The sequence below is a fragment of the Heloderma suspectum genome, chromosome 1 (genome assembly GCF_057233095.1).
Source record: "Heloderma suspectum isolate Gila_16-S chromosome 1, 16-S_ref, whole genome shotgun sequence".
In the NCBI taxonomy this organism is placed as follows: domain Eukaryota; kingdom Metazoa; phylum Chordata; class Lepidosauria; order Squamata; family Helodermatidae; genus Heloderma; species Heloderma suspectum.
This window is the reverse complement of record NC_139458.1, coordinates 223134556-223155985: the sequence shown is the minus strand read 5'-3', so window position 1 is coordinate 223155985 and position 21430 is coordinate 223134556. Positions and strand designations below refer to the sequence as shown.

General features: G+C 42.1%; 1 protein-coding gene across 1 annotated transcript in view; it reads left to right on the top strand.

Moving 5' to 3' along the window:
- The first annotated feature begins 314 nt into the window (after window positions 1-314).
- Window positions 315-21430, top strand: part of DRC11 (dynein regulatory complex subunit 11) — a 160847-nt gene continuing 139731 nt past the window's right edge. The window contains exons 1-4 of the mRNA XM_084830199.1: window positions 315-1039; window positions 12945-13272; window positions 17079-17198; window positions 19605-19796. Of these exons, the coding sequence (XP_084686325.1) occupies window positions 1029-1039; window positions 12945-13272; window positions 17079-17198; window positions 19605-19796 (651 nt within the window). The 5' untranslated portion in view covers window positions 315-1028. The remainder of the gene's footprint in view (window positions 1040-12944; window positions 13273-17078; window positions 17199-19604; window positions 19797-21430) is intronic.

Sequence of the window (21430 nt, the reverse complement as noted above, 5' to 3'; positions counted from 1 at the left end):
ATTTGTTCCTTTCATGCCCCTCTCCCCACCCCAAAACCTGTTGTTCCTGACTATACAGACAAGCATCTAAGGGAACAAGTCCGGTAGGGCTGAAAACGCTTCAAATTCCGCCTCAAAACCTACCTTTCCCGTGAAGCCCTAGGCACGACGCCTTAGTCCACAACCTCTATTTAAAACTAAGCCGAAAGGGATGTGATCTCAGTCTTTCCCTGCTCCGCGCCCTTTTGCAACCCTCGCTCCCCTCTGTAGCCACCTCCTGGGTCATTGCGAACTGCCTGGGGGCAAGGAACTTGTCTCGTTCGCTGTAAAGCGCCAGACACGTTGATGGTGCTGTACAGCAGTAGGGGCAGAGGGGAACGGTGCCTGGGACTGAAAGTGAGCCCAAGGAACGGTGCACTACCACTGCAACTTTAGGACCTGGCCAGCTTCCCCCCCAGCCCCTCCCCACAAAAGATTCCAGGAGCCTCAACCCAATTGATCAGCGCCAAGACGCGAGAGATCGTCCCAATTAGCTACCGGCCAAAGCCCTTTGCTTGTTGCGGCGGCGGCAGAAGCAGCGGCAGATGAAGCAGGCAGCAGCAGGCCTCGGCTACCATAGCAACCGCCCGGGGAGAGGAGAGGAAAAGGGAGGAGGGAGGCGCAGGCTTGGCCCTGGCCTGGCGTCCAGTTGCTAAGGAGCGGGGAGACTTCAAAGAGCAACTGCTGCTGCAGGAGGAGCGGCCAGCCAGTCTGCAGACTGATATCAGGCTGGGGGAGAGGATCAGCAGGGAGCCCCGAGGAGCTGGGGGAGAGAAGAGACACCTCCACCTCCCGGCGTCGCACGCGCTGCAGTCGTTAAGGGCCTCTGCTGGCTGTGGCACCCAGACGGCTCAGCTCAACCTCTGGGCAAGAGCAGTAGCGAGGGGGCTTGTCTTTTGGAGATTTTCGTTTTGAAAAGCAGCGAACCCATCCCCAGCCTTCGGCTTCCTTCAGAAAAGGGGACCTTGGAATAGAAAGCTAAAGACCAGAGGGAAAAAGTTGTAACAATCATGTCCCACAAGTAAGTAAAAAAAAGCCCCAAAATACCAGTACTAGATTTGCAGTGCTGCACCCCTATGTATGTTTACCTAGAAATGAGAGATGTTGTGTTCAGTGTGCCTATATTTTCAGCCTTGAAGACTAACCCTACTCAAAATGGTTTATAGTGTAGGAAACTTAAACCACCAGGAAAGCTAGCAGTAGAATTGCTTGCCCCTTGTTTGTGGTAGAGCCAGGCATACTTCTCTCCAAAGAAGCCTCCCAGTTTGCTCACGTGTTATATTTCTGGTACAGAGAAGCATTGTTAAATACAGAGGTATATAAGGCCCAATCCAGCCAGAGTTAAGCACTTTTAAATCCCATTGATTGTAATGGGAGATATGTGAATTCTTAAAATTCTCCCATTGAAATCAGTGGCATTTAGACGTGCTTAACTTTGTTCTGTAGGGTTTATAGGTTATAAACCCAGTAGTCTGTGGTAAAAGTTCATGGCCCAAACTACATATAATCCTTCACTGGAATCAATCACTGAATTTTATCATACGTTTAACATCTCAGATACCCACTAATGGCTAAATTTTATAATTGATAAATTTATTTATTACTGAATTTATTACATTATGGGTAAATGTATTTAATTATCTGCAGTGTAACTTGTTACGCTCATTATAGTTAATGGAAGAGCTTGATGATTCAGATCCCTCAGAAGTGTGTGTAGCCCTTCACATCCCTGCCCTATACAGGGGCAGGCATGACTAAGCCCAGTGATTAAAAAAGAAGCAACCCCTCAAACCATAAGGTTTTCAGATAGTTTATACGGGGAACGCATAGGTCTAAGTGATAGTATTCTCTCGTTATTCAGTCGTTAAGTCGTGTCCGACTCTTTGTGACCCCATGGACCATAGCACGCCAGGCCTTCCTGTCCTCCGCTCTCTCCCGGAGTGTGCTCAAGTTCATATTCATTGCATCTGTGATGCTATCTAGCCATCTCAGCCTCTGCCATCCCCTTCTCCTTTTGCATTCTATCTTTCCCAGCATCAGGGTCTTTTCCAGAGAGTTTTCTCTTCGCATTAGGTGGCCAAAATATTTGAGCTTCAGCTTCAGTATCTGTCCTTCCAATGAGCAGTCACGGTTGATTTCTGTTAGTATTGACTGATTTGACCTCCTTGCAGTCCAGGGGACTCGTAAGAGTCTTCTCCAGCACCACAGTTCGAAGGCATCAATTCTTGGGCTCTCAGCCTTACTTATAGTCCAGCTCTCACAGCCATACGTTGTTACTGGGAAAACCATAGCTTTGATTAGACGAACCTTTGTTGGCAAGGTGATGTCTCTGCTTCTTACTATGCTGTCTAGGTTTGCCATAGCTTTCCTCCCAAGGAGCAAGCGTCTTTTAATTTCATGGCTACAGTCACCGTCTGCGGTGATCTTGGAGCCCAAGAAAATAAAATCTGTCGCTGCTTCCATTTCTTCCCCTTCGATATGCCAGGAAATGATGGGGCCAGATGCCATGATCTTAGTTTTTTTTAATATTGAGTTTCAAACCAGCTTTTGCACTCTCCACTTTCACCCTCAACAACAGGCTCTTTAGATCCTCTTCGCTTTCTGCCATTAGGGTGGTATCATCTGCGTATCTGAGGTTGTTGATAATTCTCCCGGCAATCTTAATTCGGACCTGTGATTCATCCAACCCGGCGTTTCTCATGATGTACTCTGCATATAAATTAAATAAGCCGGGTGACAATAGACAGCCTTGTCGTACTCCTTTCCCAATTTTGAACCAATGGGTTGTTCCATGTCCGGTTCTTACTGTTGCTTCTTGTCCCTTGTACAGGTTTCTCAGGAGACAGGTAAGGTGGTCTGGTACCCCCATCTCTTTAAGAATTTGCCACATTTTGTTGTGATCCACACAATCAAAGGCTTTAGCGTAGTCAATGAAGCAGAAATAGACGTTGTTCTGGAATTCTCTTGCTTTTTCAGCAAATGTTGGCGATTTGATCTCTAGTTCCTCTGCCTCTTCGAAACCCAGCTTGTACTTCCGGTAGTTCTCGGTTCACATACTGCTGAAGCCTGGCTTGTAGGATTTTGGGTATAACCCTGCTGGCATGTGAAATGAGCGCAATTGTACGGTAGTTTAAAAATCTTTTAGGATTTTAAATAGCTCAGCTGGAATACTGTCATCTCCGCTAGCTTTGTTGTTACTAATGCTTCCTAAGGCCCACTTGACTTCACTCTCTAGGATGTCTGGCTCAAGATCAGTGACCGTACTGTCATGGCTATCAGGGACATTCAGATCTTTCCTGTATAGTTCTTCTGTGTATTCTCTCCACCTCTTCTTAATCTCATCTGCTTCTGTTAGGTCCCTGCTTTCTTTGTCCTTTATCATGCCCGTCTTTGCACAAAACGTTCCCTTAGATCTCCAGTTTTCTTGAAAAGATCTCTAGTCTTTCCCATTCTGTTGTTTTCCTCAATTTCTTTGCAATGTTCAATTAAGAAGGCCTTCTTGTCTCTCCTTGCTATTCTCTGGAACTCTGCATTCTGTTGGATAGATCTTCCCCTTTCTCCCTTGCTTTTCGCTTCCCTTCTTTCCTCAGCTACTTGTAAAGCCTTATCAGACAGCTACTTGGCTTTCTTGCATTTCTTTTTCTTTGGGATGGATTGAGTTGCTGCCTCCTAAACAGTGTTACGGACCTCCGTCCATAGTTCCTCAGGCACTCTGTCTATCAGGTCTAATCCCTGAAATCTATTCCTCACCTCCACTGCATATTCATAAGGGATATGATTTAGGTCATACCTGAATGGTTTAGTGGTTTCCCCTATGTTCTTCAATTTAAGCCGAAATTTTGCAACAAGAAGCTCATGATCTGAGCCACAGTCAGCTCCAGGTCTTGTTTGTACTGACTGTATAGAGCTGCTCCATCTTTGGCTGCAAAGTACATAATCAATCTGATTTCGATATTGACCATCTGGTGATGTCCATGTGTAGTGTCGCCTCTTGTGCTGTTGGAAAAGAGTGTTTGCTATGATCAGCGTGTTCTCTTGGCAAAACTCTATTAGCCTTTGCCCTGCTTCATTTTGTACACTAAGGCAATGCTTGCCTGTTATCCCGGTGATTTCTTGACTTCCTACTTTAGCATTCCAATCCCCTATGATGAAGAGGACATCTTTTTTTGGTGTTAGTTCTAGAAGGTGTTGTAGGTCTTCATAAAACTGATTAACCTCAGTTTCTTCGGCCTCAGTGGTTGGGGCATAGACTTGAATTACTGTGATGTTGAATGGTTTGCCTTGGATTTGTACTGAGATCATTCTATCATTTTTGAGATTGTACCCCAGTACTGCTTTTCCCACCCTTTTGTTGACTATGAGTGCTACTCCATTTCTTCTAAGGGATTCTTGCCCACAGTAGTAGATATAATGGTCACCTGAATTAAATTTGCCCATGCTTGTCCATTTTAGTTCGCTGATTCCCAAGATGTCGATGTTCAATCTTGCCATCTCATGTTTGACCACCTCCAGCTTACAGCATTCATTGCTGTATTCATTCATTCTCCAGCATTCATTGATCTGACATTCCAGGATCCTAAACAATATTGTTCTTTACATCATCGGATTTTCTTTTCACCACCAGACACGTCCACAGCTGAGTGTCCTTTCGTTGGCCCAGCCGCTTCACTCTTTCTGGCACTACTTGGAAATTCCCTCTGCTCTCCCCCAGTAGTATATTGGACACCTTCTGACCTGAGGGGCTCATCTTCTGGCATCATGTCTTTTAGCCTTGTGATATGTTCCATGGGGTTTTCTTGGCAAGAATACTGGAGTGGGTTACCATTTCCTTCTCCAGTGGACCACATTTTGTCAGAACTCTCCACCATGACCTGTCCGTCTTGGGTGGCCCTGCATGGCATAACTTATGGCTTCACTGAGTTACGCAAGCCCCTTCACCACAACAAGGCAGTGATCCATGAAGGGGATAGTATTCTCTACAAGAGCCTATTTGTAGAAAATTATGGGAGCACTGAGAAAAAGACAATATGAAAAGGTGATTATGCCCCATTTTTTGTGCTGCCTTCCTCTTATTTCCATGGTTTATAAAAAAAAAAACAACTCACCAAAATTTCCTCTGCCCCTCTGCAAATGATTGTGTGAAGTTTTTTTTGAAGACTTGCCTTACTTTACAAGTCTTACTTGCCTTGTCTATAATCCAGTTTAGCTGGAATATTTGTTATATTGTTGGCTGCTCGAGAACCCTAATGTTGGGTTTCAATAAAATCATAAAAGCAATAACAGTAGTAGAGCTATTTGCAACAATCCCGTGAATTAAAGCTCACATTGACAGCAGCAGTAATAGCAGCATTAAGACAGAACCACTACTGCTTGACTGTCACAGATCAAATGATTTCTGAAGGAGAAGGGTCATGTCTAACCCCCTAAAGGCCTGGAAACATTAAGTCTGGAGGCGGGCCTGCCTAGGGAGTTCTACAGGCTTGATGCCACCTCTCAAATGACCTTGCTCCTTACAGATGACAGTCTAAACTCTGTTAACATATATGTCACAGGGCCTCCCCGGATGATATATACAAGGTTTGTATGGGAGGAGGTGCTCTACCAGATAAATTTAATGTTCTTAGTTGTCATTCTCAAAGAACTTGGTGGTTTGCTGAACTGCCCTTGCAGAGGTGGGCAGCTTGTGGTCCTCCAGATGTTTTGGACTACAGTTCCTATCAGCCAGCTTAGCCAGTGGTGAGGGATCATGTGAGTTGTAGGCCAAAATATCTGGGGGGGGGCACAAATTGCTCACTCCTACATGCAGACTTGATGACTTCTAGCTATAAGAGAAGAGAGTTAAGGGAGGCAAGATGATGGCAGGCTATGAAGGTAAGGAGCATGTGCCAAATCCAGGAGTGGAAGGAAGCCAGCATAGGGATTTAAGGAGGGATGTCAACTCAAATTATATATGCCTTTTGTGCAGTGCCATTGCAATGCTTACTCAGCATTTGTATATGAAAGAAGAAACATTAAGTGTGTCATTACTTACTCATGGTGATAACTTCACTCATGGAAGTTTGTGGGTTCTTTTCATGATGTCATCAACCTCCGATGCTTCTCCTGCTGTTTTCAAATGGGAATCTGCCATTTTATAAAACCTGGACAATGCTGTAATAAATCAAAATTGCACCATAAAACAGTGCCATCTGCTGACAGTATAAATGAAACATATGGGAAGGGAACTAGCAAAAACGGGGGGTGGAGGACGGAGCACATGTATTGTGCTGATGGTTAGACCCGCGAAGACTCTGGAAAACAAAGCCCCGGTACTGCTGCGGGATTTTTGCTAAATGTGGAGACGCCCTAAGACTGCAGCCACGTAACTACCAGTGGCATTTTCCTGCTCTTGACTGTCAGGTTTTTCTGTTGATAAGACCAGGCACAACAGCCCCCTGACAGGGAACAGGGCCCTAAGCGCCTGCAGCTCTCAGCCAGTAGCTATGGCAACTGTTCTCCCAGTTGTAGCAGTGGCAGTATCAGAAGGAGGAGGGCCAAATGCCCTCCAGATTCCAGGTAGAGGTTGCCAGAGCTATGGATCCATGCTGCACTTGCACCCTCCACTGCATTTATGTGACATAACAAAGTTACGGAGATCAAATCTTAAATTGTGACAAACCATAATTTGTTTCTTTTTGTTGCCATATGCAAATGAGATGGTTGGTTAATGAAAATAGTGAGCTCATTCAGATAATTTTTGACAGTATGTTTAAATATTAACAGCTGAATGAAGGTATGCTTTCAGTTTAATACTACTCTTTACATTTTCTCCATGCAAGACAAAATATTATATTGGAGAAATATAAAGGGTTATAGGAAAGGAATAATGGATATGTTGAGAAAGCTGTCAAATGTAAATGTATTCTACTGTTAACAGCAACAGTGTGTGTGTAAAATGGTATAAATGCAAAATTATACAAAATAGGATGTGTTATCTTTAAAATAAGCATTTAACTTAAAGACCAGAATAGACTTAAATTATTAAATTTTATGTGAATACTTGAAGATATATGGGTGGAATTTGCAAGTCTATAGTAATTAAGGATAAACAGTGGGCCTCTCATTGAATTACAATATATAAAATCATTTGAAAACAAAGCAGAAACAAAAAAAAGGTATAGTTTATGTCAATTTACATCGACTGCCCCTTTTGAATACTATAAAACCAACGTGCCCAGATGTGTTGAAAGGACTTGAGATACTATTTAGTGTCAACTGCTAAGCAACACAGGAAAGTGATCATTCTACTAACTAACCTATTAATTTCATAGGAGACCTGGGTCATATACCTTTGAAACCAGTAGAAACCATCAATTGTAATGAAACTGAAATCAGTATTTGGAAACTAAGGGCTTATATGATCTCAACATGTTTAATTAATTCTTGCATATAAAGAGGAAAATGAGGGTGTTGTCATGTCTGGGCATATTAAAATTAATCTGTTAGAAAGGATGAATGGATTTGTAATAATATAGACGTTTGTGTTAGCTAAGTCTCTTTTGGAACCTCTTGGTAGACTACATTTTTGGACTACATTTGCATACTGATACTTCTTTACTTTTGCAAAGCATATTTCCCTTTTGAACATGTTGTGACTTTTGTGACTTTTGCTAGTTCTGTTTATTTTTCCTGAATACTAGTTGCATTTACAAGAACTTCTGAGCAAACATTAATCCAGGTGTATTAAATGTAGATTCCTTTAGCGAGGAAATACATTTTAGTAAGTCATATAGTATTGAAGAATGTAGGGAAAACCACTAAACCATTCAGGTATGACCTAAATCATATCCCTTATGAATATACAGTGGAGGTGAGGAATAGATTTAAGGGATTAGACCTGATAGGTCTAATGCCTGAGGAACTATGGACGGAGGTCTGTAACTTTGTCCAGGAGGCAGCAACTCAATCCATCCCAAAGAAAAAGAAATGCAAGAAAGCAAAGTGGCTGTCTGATGAGGCTTTACAAGTAGCTCACGAAAGAAGGGAAGCGAAAAGCAAGGGTGAAAGGGGAAGATATATCCAACTGAATGCAGAGTTCCAGAGAATAGCAAGGAGAGACAAGAAGGCCTTCTTAAATGAACAATGCAAAGAAATCAAGGAAAACAATAGAATGGGAAAGACTAGAGATCTCTTCAAGAAAATCGGAGATCTCAAGGGTACGTTTTGTGCAAAGACGGGCATGATAAAGGACAAAGAAGGCAGGGACCTAACAGAAGCAGATGAGATTAAGAAGAGGTGGAAAGAATACACGGAAGAACTATACAGGAAAGATCTGAATGTCATAGAATCATAGAATAGTAGGGTTGGAAGGGGCCTACAAGGCCATCAAGTCCAACCCCCTGCTCAATGCAGGAATCCAAGTCAGAACATCCCTGACAGATGGCTGTCCAGCCTCGTCTTGAATGCCTCCAGTGTGGGAGAGCCCACCACCTCCCTAGGTAATTGGTTCCAGTGTCGTATTGCTCTAACAGGAAGTTTTTCCTGATGTTCAGCCAGAATCTGGCTTCCTGTAACTTGAGCCCATTATTCCGTGTCCTGCACTCTGGGATGATCAAGAAGAGATCCTGGCCTTTTTCTCTGTGACAACCTTTCAAGTACTTGAAGAGTGCTATCATATCTCCCCTCAGTCTTCTCTTCTCAAGGCTAAACATGCCCAGTTCTTTCAGTCTCTCTTCATAGGGCTTTGTTTCCAGTCCTCTGATCATCTTTGTTGCCCTCCTCTGAACCCTCTCCAGTTTGTCTGCATCCTTCTTAAAGTGTGGTGCCCAGAACTGGACACAGCACTCCAGATGAGGCCTAACCAGTGCTGAGTAGAGGGGAACTAGTACTTCCCGGGATTTGGAAGCGATGCTTCTATGAATGCAGCCCAAAAGAGCATTGGCCTTTTTTGCAGCCACATCACATTGTTGGCTCATATTCAGCTTGCGATCGACAGCAATTCCAAGATCTTTCTCGCTTGTAGTGTTGTTGAGCCACGTATCGCCCATCTTGTAACTGTGCATTTGGTTTCTTTTTCCTAGGTGCAGAACTTGGCATTTATCCCTATTAAATGTCATTCTGTTGTTTTCTGCCCAGCGCTCCAGTCTATCCAGATCACTTTGAATTTTCTTTCTGTCTTTGAAAGTATTAGCTATCCTGCCCAATTTTGTGTCATCTGCAAATTTGATCAGCATTCCCTGCACCTCCTCCTCCAAGTCATTAATCAAAATGTTGAAGAGCACTGGGCCCAGGACTGAGCCCTGCGGTACCCCACTCATTACCTCTCCCCAGTTGGAGAAGGTCCCATTGTTAAGCACTCTTTGAGTCCGATTCTGTAGCCAACTGTGGATCCACCAGATCGTTGTTTCATCTAGCCCACTTTGAGCTAGTTTGCTCATCAGGATATCATGGGGCACTTTGTTGAAAGCTTTGCTGAAGTCGAGGTATATGATGTCTACAGCATTCCCACGGTCTACAAGGGAGGTTACTTGATCAAAAAATGAGATCAGATTTGTCTGGTAGGACTTGTTTTTGACAAATCCATGTTGGCTTCGAGTAATCACGGCATTGTTTTCAAGGTGCTTACAGATTATTTATTTATTTATTTAGTTCATTTCATTTCTATACCGCCCAATAGCCAAAGCTCTCTGGGCGGTTCACAAAAATTATGAATACAGATGGATTACTTTATCATCTGCTCCAGAATTTTGCCTGGGATTGATGTCAGACTGACTAGTCTGTAGTTCCCAGGTTCCTCCTTTTTACCCTTTTTGAAGATAGGGACAACATTAGCCCTCCTCCAGACATCTGGCACTTCCCCCGTCCTCCATGATTTCTCAAAGAGAATAGACAGCGGTTCTGAAAGTTCTTCTGCCAGTTCCTTTATTACTCTAGGATGCAGTTCATCTGGCACTGGAGATTTGAACTCATTCCAAGTAATTAGGTGTTCCTTGACCATATGCCTATCGATCTCAAGCTGCAGTCCTTCCCCTTCAGCCTGTACTTCGCCTTTGCCAGGGGTATCACAGGGGGGTAATCTCCTCTTTGGGGAGAAGACTGAGCCAAAGTAGGAATTGAGCACCTCTGCCTTTTCTTTGTCGTCTGTTATCATTTTGCCATCCTTATTTAATAGCTGAACAACCATTTATTTCCTCTAGCTTTTACTATAAACGTAGCTGAAGAAAGCCTTTTTGTTGTTTTTAGCATCCCTCACTAACCTTTAGCATCCCTCACTAACCTCACTAACACCATCCCTGCAATTCTGTGTTACCTGCCTGTACTCTTCCTTTGTTACTTGGTCGTCTTTGCACTTCCTATGTGTGTCCTTTTTTGTTTTCAGGTCATCCCTAAGCTTTTTGTGAAGCCACATTGGCTTCTTCTGTTGTCTTCCACCTTTTCTTCTTGTTGGAATTGTTTGTGATTGTGCCTTGAGAATTTCCTTTTTTAAAAGCTCCCACCCATCTTGGACTCCTTTTGTCGTTAGCATCGCTTGCCATGGGACCTTACTGATCATTGTTCTGAGTTGATTAAAATCAGTTTTCCTAAAATCCAGGGTACGCATTTGACTATACTCGGCTTTTGCTTCCCTTAGCACCAAGAACTCAAGTGCAACATGGTCGCTTTCCCCCAGAGTTCCTGTAACTGCTACTTTATCCACTAAGTCATCTCTGTTGGTTAGAATCAGGTCAAGGATACCCAATCCTCTAGTTCCTTCCTCTGCTTTCTGTAGGAGGAAGTTATCCACCACACAAGTCAGGAATTTCCTGGAGGGGCCATGTTTTACAGAATTTGTCTCCCAACAAATATTAGGGAAATTGAAGTCCCCCATTACTACTACATCATGCTTTTTTAAAACATTGGCTATTTGCTTTTCCAAAGTTTCATCCTCGTCTTCTCCTTGGTTGGGTGGCCGGTAGTAGACTCCGACCACCAGGTTCCTTTTGTTCTTTGCTCCAGTTATTTTGATCCAGAAGCTCTCAATGGGGCTACCAAGCTCATCCTCCTGTATTTCTGTGCAAAGATATGTATTTTTCACATACAGTGCAACCCCACCTCCCTTTCTAGTCCTCCTGTTCTTTTTGAACAAGTTATATCCTTCAATTGCTGTATTCCAGTCATGAGAGTCATCCCACCAAGTCTCAGTCATACCTGTCAAGTCATAATTTCCCTCCTGTATTAAGAGTTCAAGTTCGTTCTGTTTGTTTCCCATACTCTGGGCCTTAGTATATAGACATCGAAGACCATGTGCTTCATAGTCTGGCTTTCTTCCTACATGTGTCTGAAGACTATTATTGGGCGCTATCAGAGCTGTTCTCTCCGTTGCAGTGCATGCGCCTATGTCCATTGTTACCCCCAACACTACATCTCCCTTCCCCGTAGGATTCAGTTTAAAGCCCTCCTGATGAAGTTCTTCATGCTGTGGCCAAACACATTCTTCCCATCCTTTGTGAGGTGCAACCCGTCCCTTGCCAACAGCCCATCTTCCAGGAAGTATAGCCTGTGGTCCCAGAATCCAAATCTCTCTCGTCGGCACCACCTTCGTAGCCAGTCATTCACATGGAGTATTTTTCGTTCCCTTTCTATCCCTCTTCTAACTACTGGAAGGATGAATGAGAAAACTATCTGGGCCCCAAAGTTCTTGAATTTCCTTCCCAGAGCTTCAAAGTCTGACGTGATTTCTTCATAGCTCCACTTGGTGGTATCATTTGTTCCCACATGGATGAGAAGAAAGGGATACCTGTCAGTGGGCTTTATGAGTGCAGATAACCCTTCAGTTACATCTCTTTTTCGTCCTCATCCGCAAGTACCTGGAATCAGTTCCACAGGTCCGCTGCTTCCACTGGTGCAGAGTGGCGTCTAGTTCTTCTTCTCCTAACTGTCACCCTTTTCCAAGGAGTATCCTCTACTCCATTTTTCTTCACCTCAGCATTTCCCACTGCCTCATTTTGCTGTTGCTCTTCAAGTCCCTGATAGCCCATCTTCATGTCCCTGATAGCCATGATAGTACGGTCACTGATCTTGAGCCAGACATCCTAGAGAGTGAAGTCAAGTGGGCCTTAGGAAGCATTACTAACAACAAAGCTAGCGGAGATGACAGTATTCCAGCTGAGCTATTTAAAATCCTAAAAGATGATGCTGTTAAAGTGCTGCACTCAATATGCCAACAAATTTGGAACACTCAGCAGTGGCCACAAGACTGGAAAAGGTCAGTTTACATTCCAATTCCAAAGAAGGGCAATGCCAAAGAGTGTTCAAACTACCGTACAATTGCGCTCATTTCACATGCCAGCAGGGTTATGCTCAAAATCCTACAAGCATATTTTCGCATAACAGTCCTACCTAAATATATGTTAAGGGCAATTACTGATTTTTTCTGTTTCTGTGCCTTTAACAATTCCTTAATCCATTGAAGGTGAAGCTTTTCAGGACTTGGAGATAAGCTTTCTCATTGCTAATGACTTCAGATCAAGCTGCTATTAAAGGCAGAGGAGCAGGGACAAGTAAGAACTTGGTAACCCAAATCTGTTTTAACATTTATTCTGAGATGTCACTCTAATCTGGAATCATCCTTCTTAAAAGTATGGGATTAAAAAATAGAGTAACTTGATATTAATTTCATTCAAACAAAGATACATCTAAAGAAAAAACAACAGTGAGATTTTGCACAGCGTAGTGCAAGTAGATTTCCAAACATTACTTCAGAATGCTACTTAATTCTTTCCTGAATAACTTTAGAGGTAATGATACCAAAAATAAGGTAATTAAGAACCTAACTGCTATTAAACTGTTTTGATCTTGATTTGGTGTTTACTTCTATGTAGACGTGTATAGGACTGCACTGGCAGTTGTATATTTTTTAGTACTCTTTTTAAAAACTAACGTGTTCTCCCCCACGACTTTCCTACTAGCACTTACAATAAAATATGGGCAGAAGCTCAAGAATCCCTCAACAGCCTGTTGCAGAAGGAGATAGAAGAGAAATCTCAAAAGCCAGTGAAAGATCACCTGGTAGTGTTTCAATTGCTAGCTACTTTTTACATCAAATATGTGCAAATATTTCGCAATTTGGAAGCTGCCTATGACCAGATTGTTCACCCTCAAAAGCGCTTAATTATTCGGCAAATACTGGATGGAGTAATGGGTCGTATCTTGGAACTGAAGAATGAAATGGTAGAGCTGGAGTACTCAGAATATCATTACTTTGATGACATTTTACAGGATCTTAAACTGTCCCCTGTAAGTATGGTTCCTTTTTTCTGTAAGTATACTTCTGTTTCATAGAGTCCAATCCTGAGATAGTCTAAATAGCTGTTTATTTTATTTAAATTACCATTATTTTGGTTGATCTCGTGGACTATTCCGTTAATCTCACTTATGAAAGCTGTGTAGAGTCCCACACCATTGCAGTTCTTATTGGCTGTTCTAGTCTGAAATGGAATTGTTTTCCACTCTGATGTCCAATGTAAAGTTTATAGAGTTTTCACCGTGGAGATGCTGAGTCCATTTCTCATACAGAGGGCCCATTCTCACAACCTATTAAGCAGTTTACTTGGCACCCAGTTTTAAGTGTTGCCTTACTAAGGTGGTTGTGTGAGTGCTGACACTTTTCAAGCACTTGGGGTGGCATGCAAAAAACTGATACAACCTTCATCAGGAGGTTTAACTCTAAACCATGACTGCCATGTTTGGAGAAGATTGTAAGAACAGATCCTGAGTAGCAGTATGTCACCTTCACTTGTAATCAAGGTGCACACACACACACATGCACACACACTGGGTTTCAAGAAGTCAAAGAGGAGTTGATAATTCCCCCGCAAGCATCACTTTTGAGATTCATGGTCATGGATTTAACTTTTTTCTCTCATACAGCTCCACCTGTTGCCCACTTCAGGAACTGTACACAAATCCTTTCTTTAAAAGAAGGTGTGCTATAAATGCAGGATCCAAAGGTTCAGATTCAGCACACAGAGCTATCTTTGCAGAAGGTAGCTCCCAAGAACCTCCAAATGGCTCTTTGAATTCCCCTGAATTCAAAAAGTAGTCCAGTGTCTAGATGCAAGAGACTTTCACAGGACAACAAATTACATATGCATATCAGTGATGTTTGTCCTTTGAAAAGCTCTCACACACATGAAATAATGTCACAAGTCTTCCCCTCACATGCAGGAATACGAACAACTATGTCAGGGTGGACACTGAGCCCATGGAATCCCAGAGTAGTTCTGATGCTGAGGAAGAGCAGTCGCTCCTTCGGGAGAGGAGCGCGCTCCTTTTTTCCCCAGGACCAACAGCTGACAGAGATTCCTCCCACCCACGTTCCTAGTTTAGAAAGCAGTCCAGGGAGTGACTCAGCACAGATAGCAAACTGGGGGGGATGCGCGGCGCAGACGCAGAGAGCGGCGCCAAATGGTTCGCGCTCAAAGAACGGTTGCGCCCAGAGGATCCAAGGGAAAAGGGGAGGGATTCTCCCTAGTCCTTATATTCAGGGGTCTGCCAGTAATTGCCTTTCAAACGGGGACCAACTGTTCCAACTTAGGGTATAGGGATGCTGCTGCTCAGATCTAGTTGCTACCTGTAGAGTTATTAAGTTATAAAAGAAAAATAAAGCTTTAAAAAGAATCCCTTTGTCTGTGTCTGGACTTAGCTACTCGATTAGACTGAGAGAGCCCTCCAAGGAGCCCTTGACAAACTATGCATTTAACTACCACTGACTCTTGTAGGTTCTGCATTCAGGCATGAAATAGAACATATTGCTTTGCATCAAAGAAATAGTTTAGCTAATTTCAAGACAGCATAGTTGTTAGGATTCCTTTTGCCCCCACTTAACTTCAAACACTGAAACATACACAGGCAAGAGGCTTCAGTCTACAGCTTTTAATCCATTACTTCACAGGGTCATACAGATGCCAATTCTCAGTGACTCTCAGGCTACAAGGAAATGTCTTCAGGGTGTTCAAACGGTAGTTCCAAAAGTTGCCTACTGTTTGAAGAGGAAGGTGGTCTCACTAGCCTAACTTAAAGTGGGGGAGGTCTCTATCTCTCGGGAGGCTTCTAAGTGCGGCTTTTCACGGCAAGGCCAATCGGATAGACTGCCTAAGTTCTCCCCCTGCCTTCTCTCTCTTTGCTCTGCATCTGTGCCTGGTGTCTATTAAATCAGACTCCCCAAACCCCGCCTCCCCCTGTTCATTGTCTCTCAGGGGGTGGGGGAGGAGGTGTGAAGAGGAACCCTCATCCCCCGCCAGCTGGACTTTTGAAACCTGAGGAGCCTGCCTAGTCATGTCTGGACTAGCCTTGGAAAATACCTCTCCCATGTCTGGCGGTTCTCCTTCAGAATCTGAACTGCTATCCCACTCCCTGCGCTCAGAAACACCCCTGACATCAGTGAAGGTACAGCATTTTGTTCCATGGTTATTTCTTTCTTATCTGTAAAGGTAAGTTACCATGTGAACATTTCTGAGTGGATTTCAGGCATAAATAAAACTTTGGTGTCTTGCAGCCCAGCATGTTAGTGAAAGCTCTCTTTCCAACAATAGATTGTACTTAAGGATTTCCCATCCCCCACTTCCCTCCTTCCCTAATCTTTTCTGCACCTAATTAATTCTATATTGATAAAAGAATCACCAGTGAAAATATATCCAGGTATGTATACGTCCATGCACAAATTAAATACAGGGATGTTTAATTAAATACACCAGCATAAGCTAGTGTGTTGTTCTATTATTATTTAATAATTAGATTAGCATGTTTATTTCTTCATGGTTCACTCATACTGCCTTAGTTTGCACAGTCAAAACAAGCCACCGTGGCTCAAATAATCCCTTTATTTTAATCCCCAGAGTATGCCAGGTGCCATTTCCCTAATTAGCTGCCTAGGCGTGGCTTGTGACATCTGAATGCAGGTGGCATGGCTGGTTTAAGGGGGGAACAACCCTCAAGTACCTCATGGCCTATTGTTGGGTTATTTGAGTATTGTTTCCCTCTCAAACCAGCCATGGTGCCTAGGTTTGGATGACACAACAAGCTACACCTGGGTGGTAATTAAGCTAAAGGTGCCCAGCAAGTGCTGCTTGTTTGATAGTGTGAACTGGCCGCTAATCTTGTTGATTTTTAACCAGTTTCCTAGTCAAACTCTCATTCAGGGGAAGGCAACTGGCATGTAACAAAACCAATTTAGGAGTTTCACAAGGATTATATGTGGATTAAATAAATTCAAGCAATTGCACAGCAACTGTTATAAGCATCAATCAATCAGCACTCCTGGAAATATGTCTTGAGCGCTTTTTGAATGTCTGTGGAGAAAAGGTATTAAATAAATAACCAACCAGGCTTGATTTGATTTAAATCAATCATGATTTAAATCACTTCTCTGAAGGACTCAATTTTAATTATTGAAATCACGGTTTAAATCACTAGTGAGGAAGATTCTGTGTAATTATCATTTTTAGTAGAAGTACATTATTTAATATAACCTTAATCCATATTTAAAGATGTAGGTTTCATTAGAAGATACGTGTACACAGTGGAGGATACATGCAGGAGATGTTTCCTCAGGAGTCAGGACTGCATGAATACGTTCTGTTCACTTTTGGTTTCATTTCCTATTCCCTTCCCCTGTCCCTTGCATTTATATCCAAACTCCTCCTCCTCATTCATATCTACTCCACCTCCCAAAATTCTCTACTCATTGACCTTCTCTATCTTTGCTCAGAGAGAGAGAGAGAGAGAGAGAAAGCACATGTACTTCTGTATACCACCTGCAGTGTAGAATAGGATTGATCAAGTTATCTCCCATCACCATAAACTGCTGTTAACATATTCATAGAATATAATTAGAAGTATAATCAGTATAGATGATGACATCTTTGATCTACACTCTTTTTTTACTCATTATTTTAAAAAAATCAAAATCTGATTTAAATTTTTAAAAATCCGATTTAAATTTTTTAAAAAATCAATTGAATGCTTTTTTTAAAAAAAATCATTGATTTTTATCAACCCTGTGACCAGCATGGTTTACACATGTATCTGTCTTCCTCTAATAGGAAAATATTGAAATCCCTATTCCAAGGTATTTTATTAAGGAGAAACTAAAGGTGTTGAAAGAGAGAGAGCGAATCCTCGCTCAAATAATGTTTGATGCTGGAATCTATGATGGTGAACCTGTGAGTATATCTATATAATCAATCCAGGGATAACCCTAGGTTCTGGAGCATCCAAGCAAGTGCCAGGATCCATTCACCTCTGCCACCTGTGGTCCCATGTCTGACTCTCAATTTTGCACACCCTCCCTGTCCCCCATTGCTATAGAAGTGTTGGACCTTTGGATAGAGAGCAAATTCTGGGAATTGTAGGTTATCGCTCGTGCTATTTCCTGAGTTGATAGAACCAAGGCAGAATTGTGACATGATTCAGGAGGATATTGTCAGCTGGTTGCATGAAGTTTATTACAATGGCAATATCCCACACAGAAGTTCTTTACATTTAGTGTTATTATTTGTTTATTTGTTCATTACATTTATATTCTGCCTTTTTTCCTCTAAGGAACCCAGGTAAGCATACACGATCCTCCTCCTCTCCATTTTATCCTCACAACCACCCTGTAAGATAGGTTAGGCTGAGATTCAGTGACTGGCCCAAAGTCACCCAGTGAGCTTCATGGCCTAGTGGGAACTAGAACCCAGACCTCCCAAGTCCCAGCCCAACACCCCAACCACTGATTCTCAGTGTTACCCCATCTAATAATTTGCAAGCCCCATAAGTCAAGGACTTGTTTTTAATGCCCCTTTGTAATGCACCATATAAATTGATGATGCTATACAAAAATAATATTATCATATAACCTTTTCAAGTGGTGGTTCAGCCCTGAATTACCTTGGAATCCAAGTGCTATCTTTTTCCAGTTATTTATAACTAACACAGTTATAGCTACATCTTTTATGTCCGGGGTGGGAAAGAGTTGCATGTAATAATGTATGAAATATATCTACTGCTGAATTGCAAAGGAATGAAATACGTAGTGAAAGATATTTAGTCACCATCAAAAAGCAAAGCTAGCCATGTTGGCTATAAGGAAAATTCCAAAATCTATATTAGTGTAATACCAATACTTACTGGTATTATGAAATACCAATAAAATGTGCAAGCTTTCAAGATCTCTTCATCAGGCAAGATGTTACAAAAAGCAGGTTGGGTGGGGAGGGGAATTCGAAGGGGGGAAAAGTTTTATGTGATGTTGAAGTCATGAAGTCTGCATGGTCATTCTGAAGATGAAAAGGGGAGGAGGGGCTTCTAGACATTAAAATTTGGTTCTTCCAGGTGATAAGATGGTTTCAGGGTGTACCTAGGACTACCCCTAGAACTGCCTAATTTGAATGTCTACAATCCCTCCTCCCCCATTTCATCGTAAAACTCTGACTATGAAGACTTTATGACTTCAGCATCTAGTCAGCCTTTTCTCTTTTTTCTCCTATTGCTCATCCTCCTTTTTATAATATCTTGCCTGATGAAGAGATCTGGAGATCTCAAAAGCTTGCACATTTTTTGGGATCTTTTAGTTGGCCTAATAGAAGTATTACACGAATATGGATTTTGGAATTAGCTGTCATCATCAACGACAACAACTTTATTATATTAGCCATTGGCTCTGATGGCCTTGACAACTTCCAGACAGACTTCCTATATAAAACTTTCCTTACAAAATATTGCAATGAAATGAAGACTAACAATTGAAATAAAATTTATTTTAGCCAGTACAATAAAATTCTAAGTTACACTAAAAAGATCTGTTACTTTTATGTTATAGAGTCCCTAACATTATCCAGGAAGATCTTAGGTGATGTTACTGAAGTTTGTAATTTCCTGCTTTGGAGTATGAACTTGTGGTTACCTTTAGTCTGAGGTCAGCATTGCCCTGTGAGTTCTTCTTTGGAGACTGTAATTTGAGCCAAATAACTCCTCCCTCCCACCTTCCCTGGAACCAGGGACCCTGGGAAATGCAGTGTTTGACATCCATCCAAAGGACTATGAATCCCAGGGAAAACTTCAGTGGCTAGTAGTCATGATGCTATATGTTACCTCCAGTATCAGAAGTGGTGTGCCTCTGTATGCTAGTTGTTGGGAAGCATGAGTGGGTAGGTGCTATTGCATTAATGTTCTGTTGCGGATACTACTGCATTCATGTAGTGTTGTGGGCTTCCCATAGGAAACTGATTGGCCACCGTGTGAACAGAATACTGGACTAGATAGGGCTTTGGTCTGATGCAGCAGGGCTCTTCTTACACTCTCATGGATGCTGCCATATTATTATTTCAGCAGGGAGAGAGGGTGGGAATCATAGTAATAGGAGTGCTTGCATGCATTTTTGATGGCCTTTGGTGCACCTTCAGTGTTTGTACAAAGAAGTGGGAAAGGGCAAACAATGTGTAATTGTAATTCCCTGGGTGGATCAGATAGTCAGGCTGGGTGCCATAATCAGCCCACATGCCTTATGTTGTGCAGGCCTGGGATAGGGTAAATAGAATACCTTAAATGTATTTATTTTTGTCTTACACTTCAATTTTATGTTGCAGAGAAAATATGTGAAGGTCATGCTCTTAGAAGAAGCTGTTAGAGCAATTCAAGTAGCTGAGCGGGCTCGACAGGGCCGACTCAGGGCTACTTTCATGAAGCAAATCTATCTTGAAGAAAAGAGAGAGAGGCTAGCCAGACTTCATGGTACAAGAGCCCCAGATCTGGAAGCTGCCGCAGTGTGCATTCAAAGGGTAAAGTACCTATTGCCATGAGAAATATATTACTATGAAGAAGAAAAAAATTACTATGGGCAACATAGATATGGTAATCTATATTTAAATAAGTAACAGACAAGCTGTCCCAACCCCTAACTTGCTTTATGATTGGCTCAGTCTTTCTGAGCTTTCGCAGAGAACTCTTGGAGAAAGCTTAGGGTTTTTACAAGAGGTCTCCAAGAACGCTTAGGAAGACTGAATCACCACCCTCAAACTTGTGAGGAGGAAACTGATGCCAGCAAACCTAGGTACTGTAGTTTTCTGTTCGTCTTGTCTCAATGGATTAAGACAGGAGGAATTGAAAACTATAGTTCTCAGGCTCCGTAATGGCAATAGATACTACAAGACCTCTGTTGCTGTCAGACTTTCCAAACATCCCTTCCCCCATACTGCACAGATAAGTTTGAAGTAGAGGTCTGGCCCTAAAAAGCCTCCAGGAAGGTCTGGAACTGAGTCTGTCTGTCTGTCACATTTCTATGCCATCTAATAGCTGAAGCTCTCTGAGTCTGTTAGAAGTCAAGTTTGTTGGACACATCTCATTACAAGCTTCTGAATCCTGCAATGAAGAGGCTCAGGGAACCATCACTAATTTAAATGAACTGTTTGTTTCTCTGATAAAATGCTGTCAGTTAAATGTCAGATAAAATGTTTGAAGTACTGTTTCAAACCTGGAGAAATGAAACCTAACTCAGGAAAATGAAACTAACCAGGGAAATGAAACTACTCTTCTCAGGGATACCCCCTCCCAACAAAAAAACCCCCAGGCCTCTAGGCCTGACCTTTTTACCATGCCTCTGTAGGCCTCAAACTTTCACAAATGGAATCAACTTGGGCTATCCTAAATAAAGGCAGGAATATTTGTAATGATACTGTAGGGAACAACTGTTGATTGCCAAAGATATACTAGTCAATTACCAGTCTTAAGTAAACAAATGTGCCAGGTGTCTGGGAAGCATGAGAAAGCTTGTCATAGAATGTATCAGAGTTCAAGGAAGGTGGTTTGAGCTATCAGGTTCATCTCTTCAAATCTTCTGTCTAGGAGTATTTTAAACCAAATCTGAATCATCTTTGTTTGTTTTTTTAGTGAAAAATAGGAATTGTGATAATACCTATCAAAAGATTTATCATAGTTATTACCAAGATGTATTGTGTGGCAAAGAACAAAGATGATTTGGGAATAGGACAAGGCTGGGCAACCTCTACCCTGTGGTACATGTACAGCACCGTGGTCGAATTTTGACTTCTACTCTTGGTAGAATTTTGAGAATCTTCCTAACTTTCACTTAAAAACAAACAAAAACAACCCTCATGGTTGCAGAGAATGTGTGATGGAAAAAATGTCCAGCAGGGTTCTCCGTGACAATCAAGGGGACCATTGTCTCATATTGGATTATATGACCAATGCAGGCCAACACCATGATTCTAAGCAAATATGCATTAATGTGAAAATACTTTTGGGTGAAAGCTTAAGGAGTTCCTTCAGATCATTAAGTTCTTAAATCTAGACATATCCTTCATTATTTTCCTTTTACATTTCAATAGCATAGTATGTTTTGTTTGAGGGAAAAGGAAGTGACTTCAATGAATTTATTTCTTTACATAGCTGCATA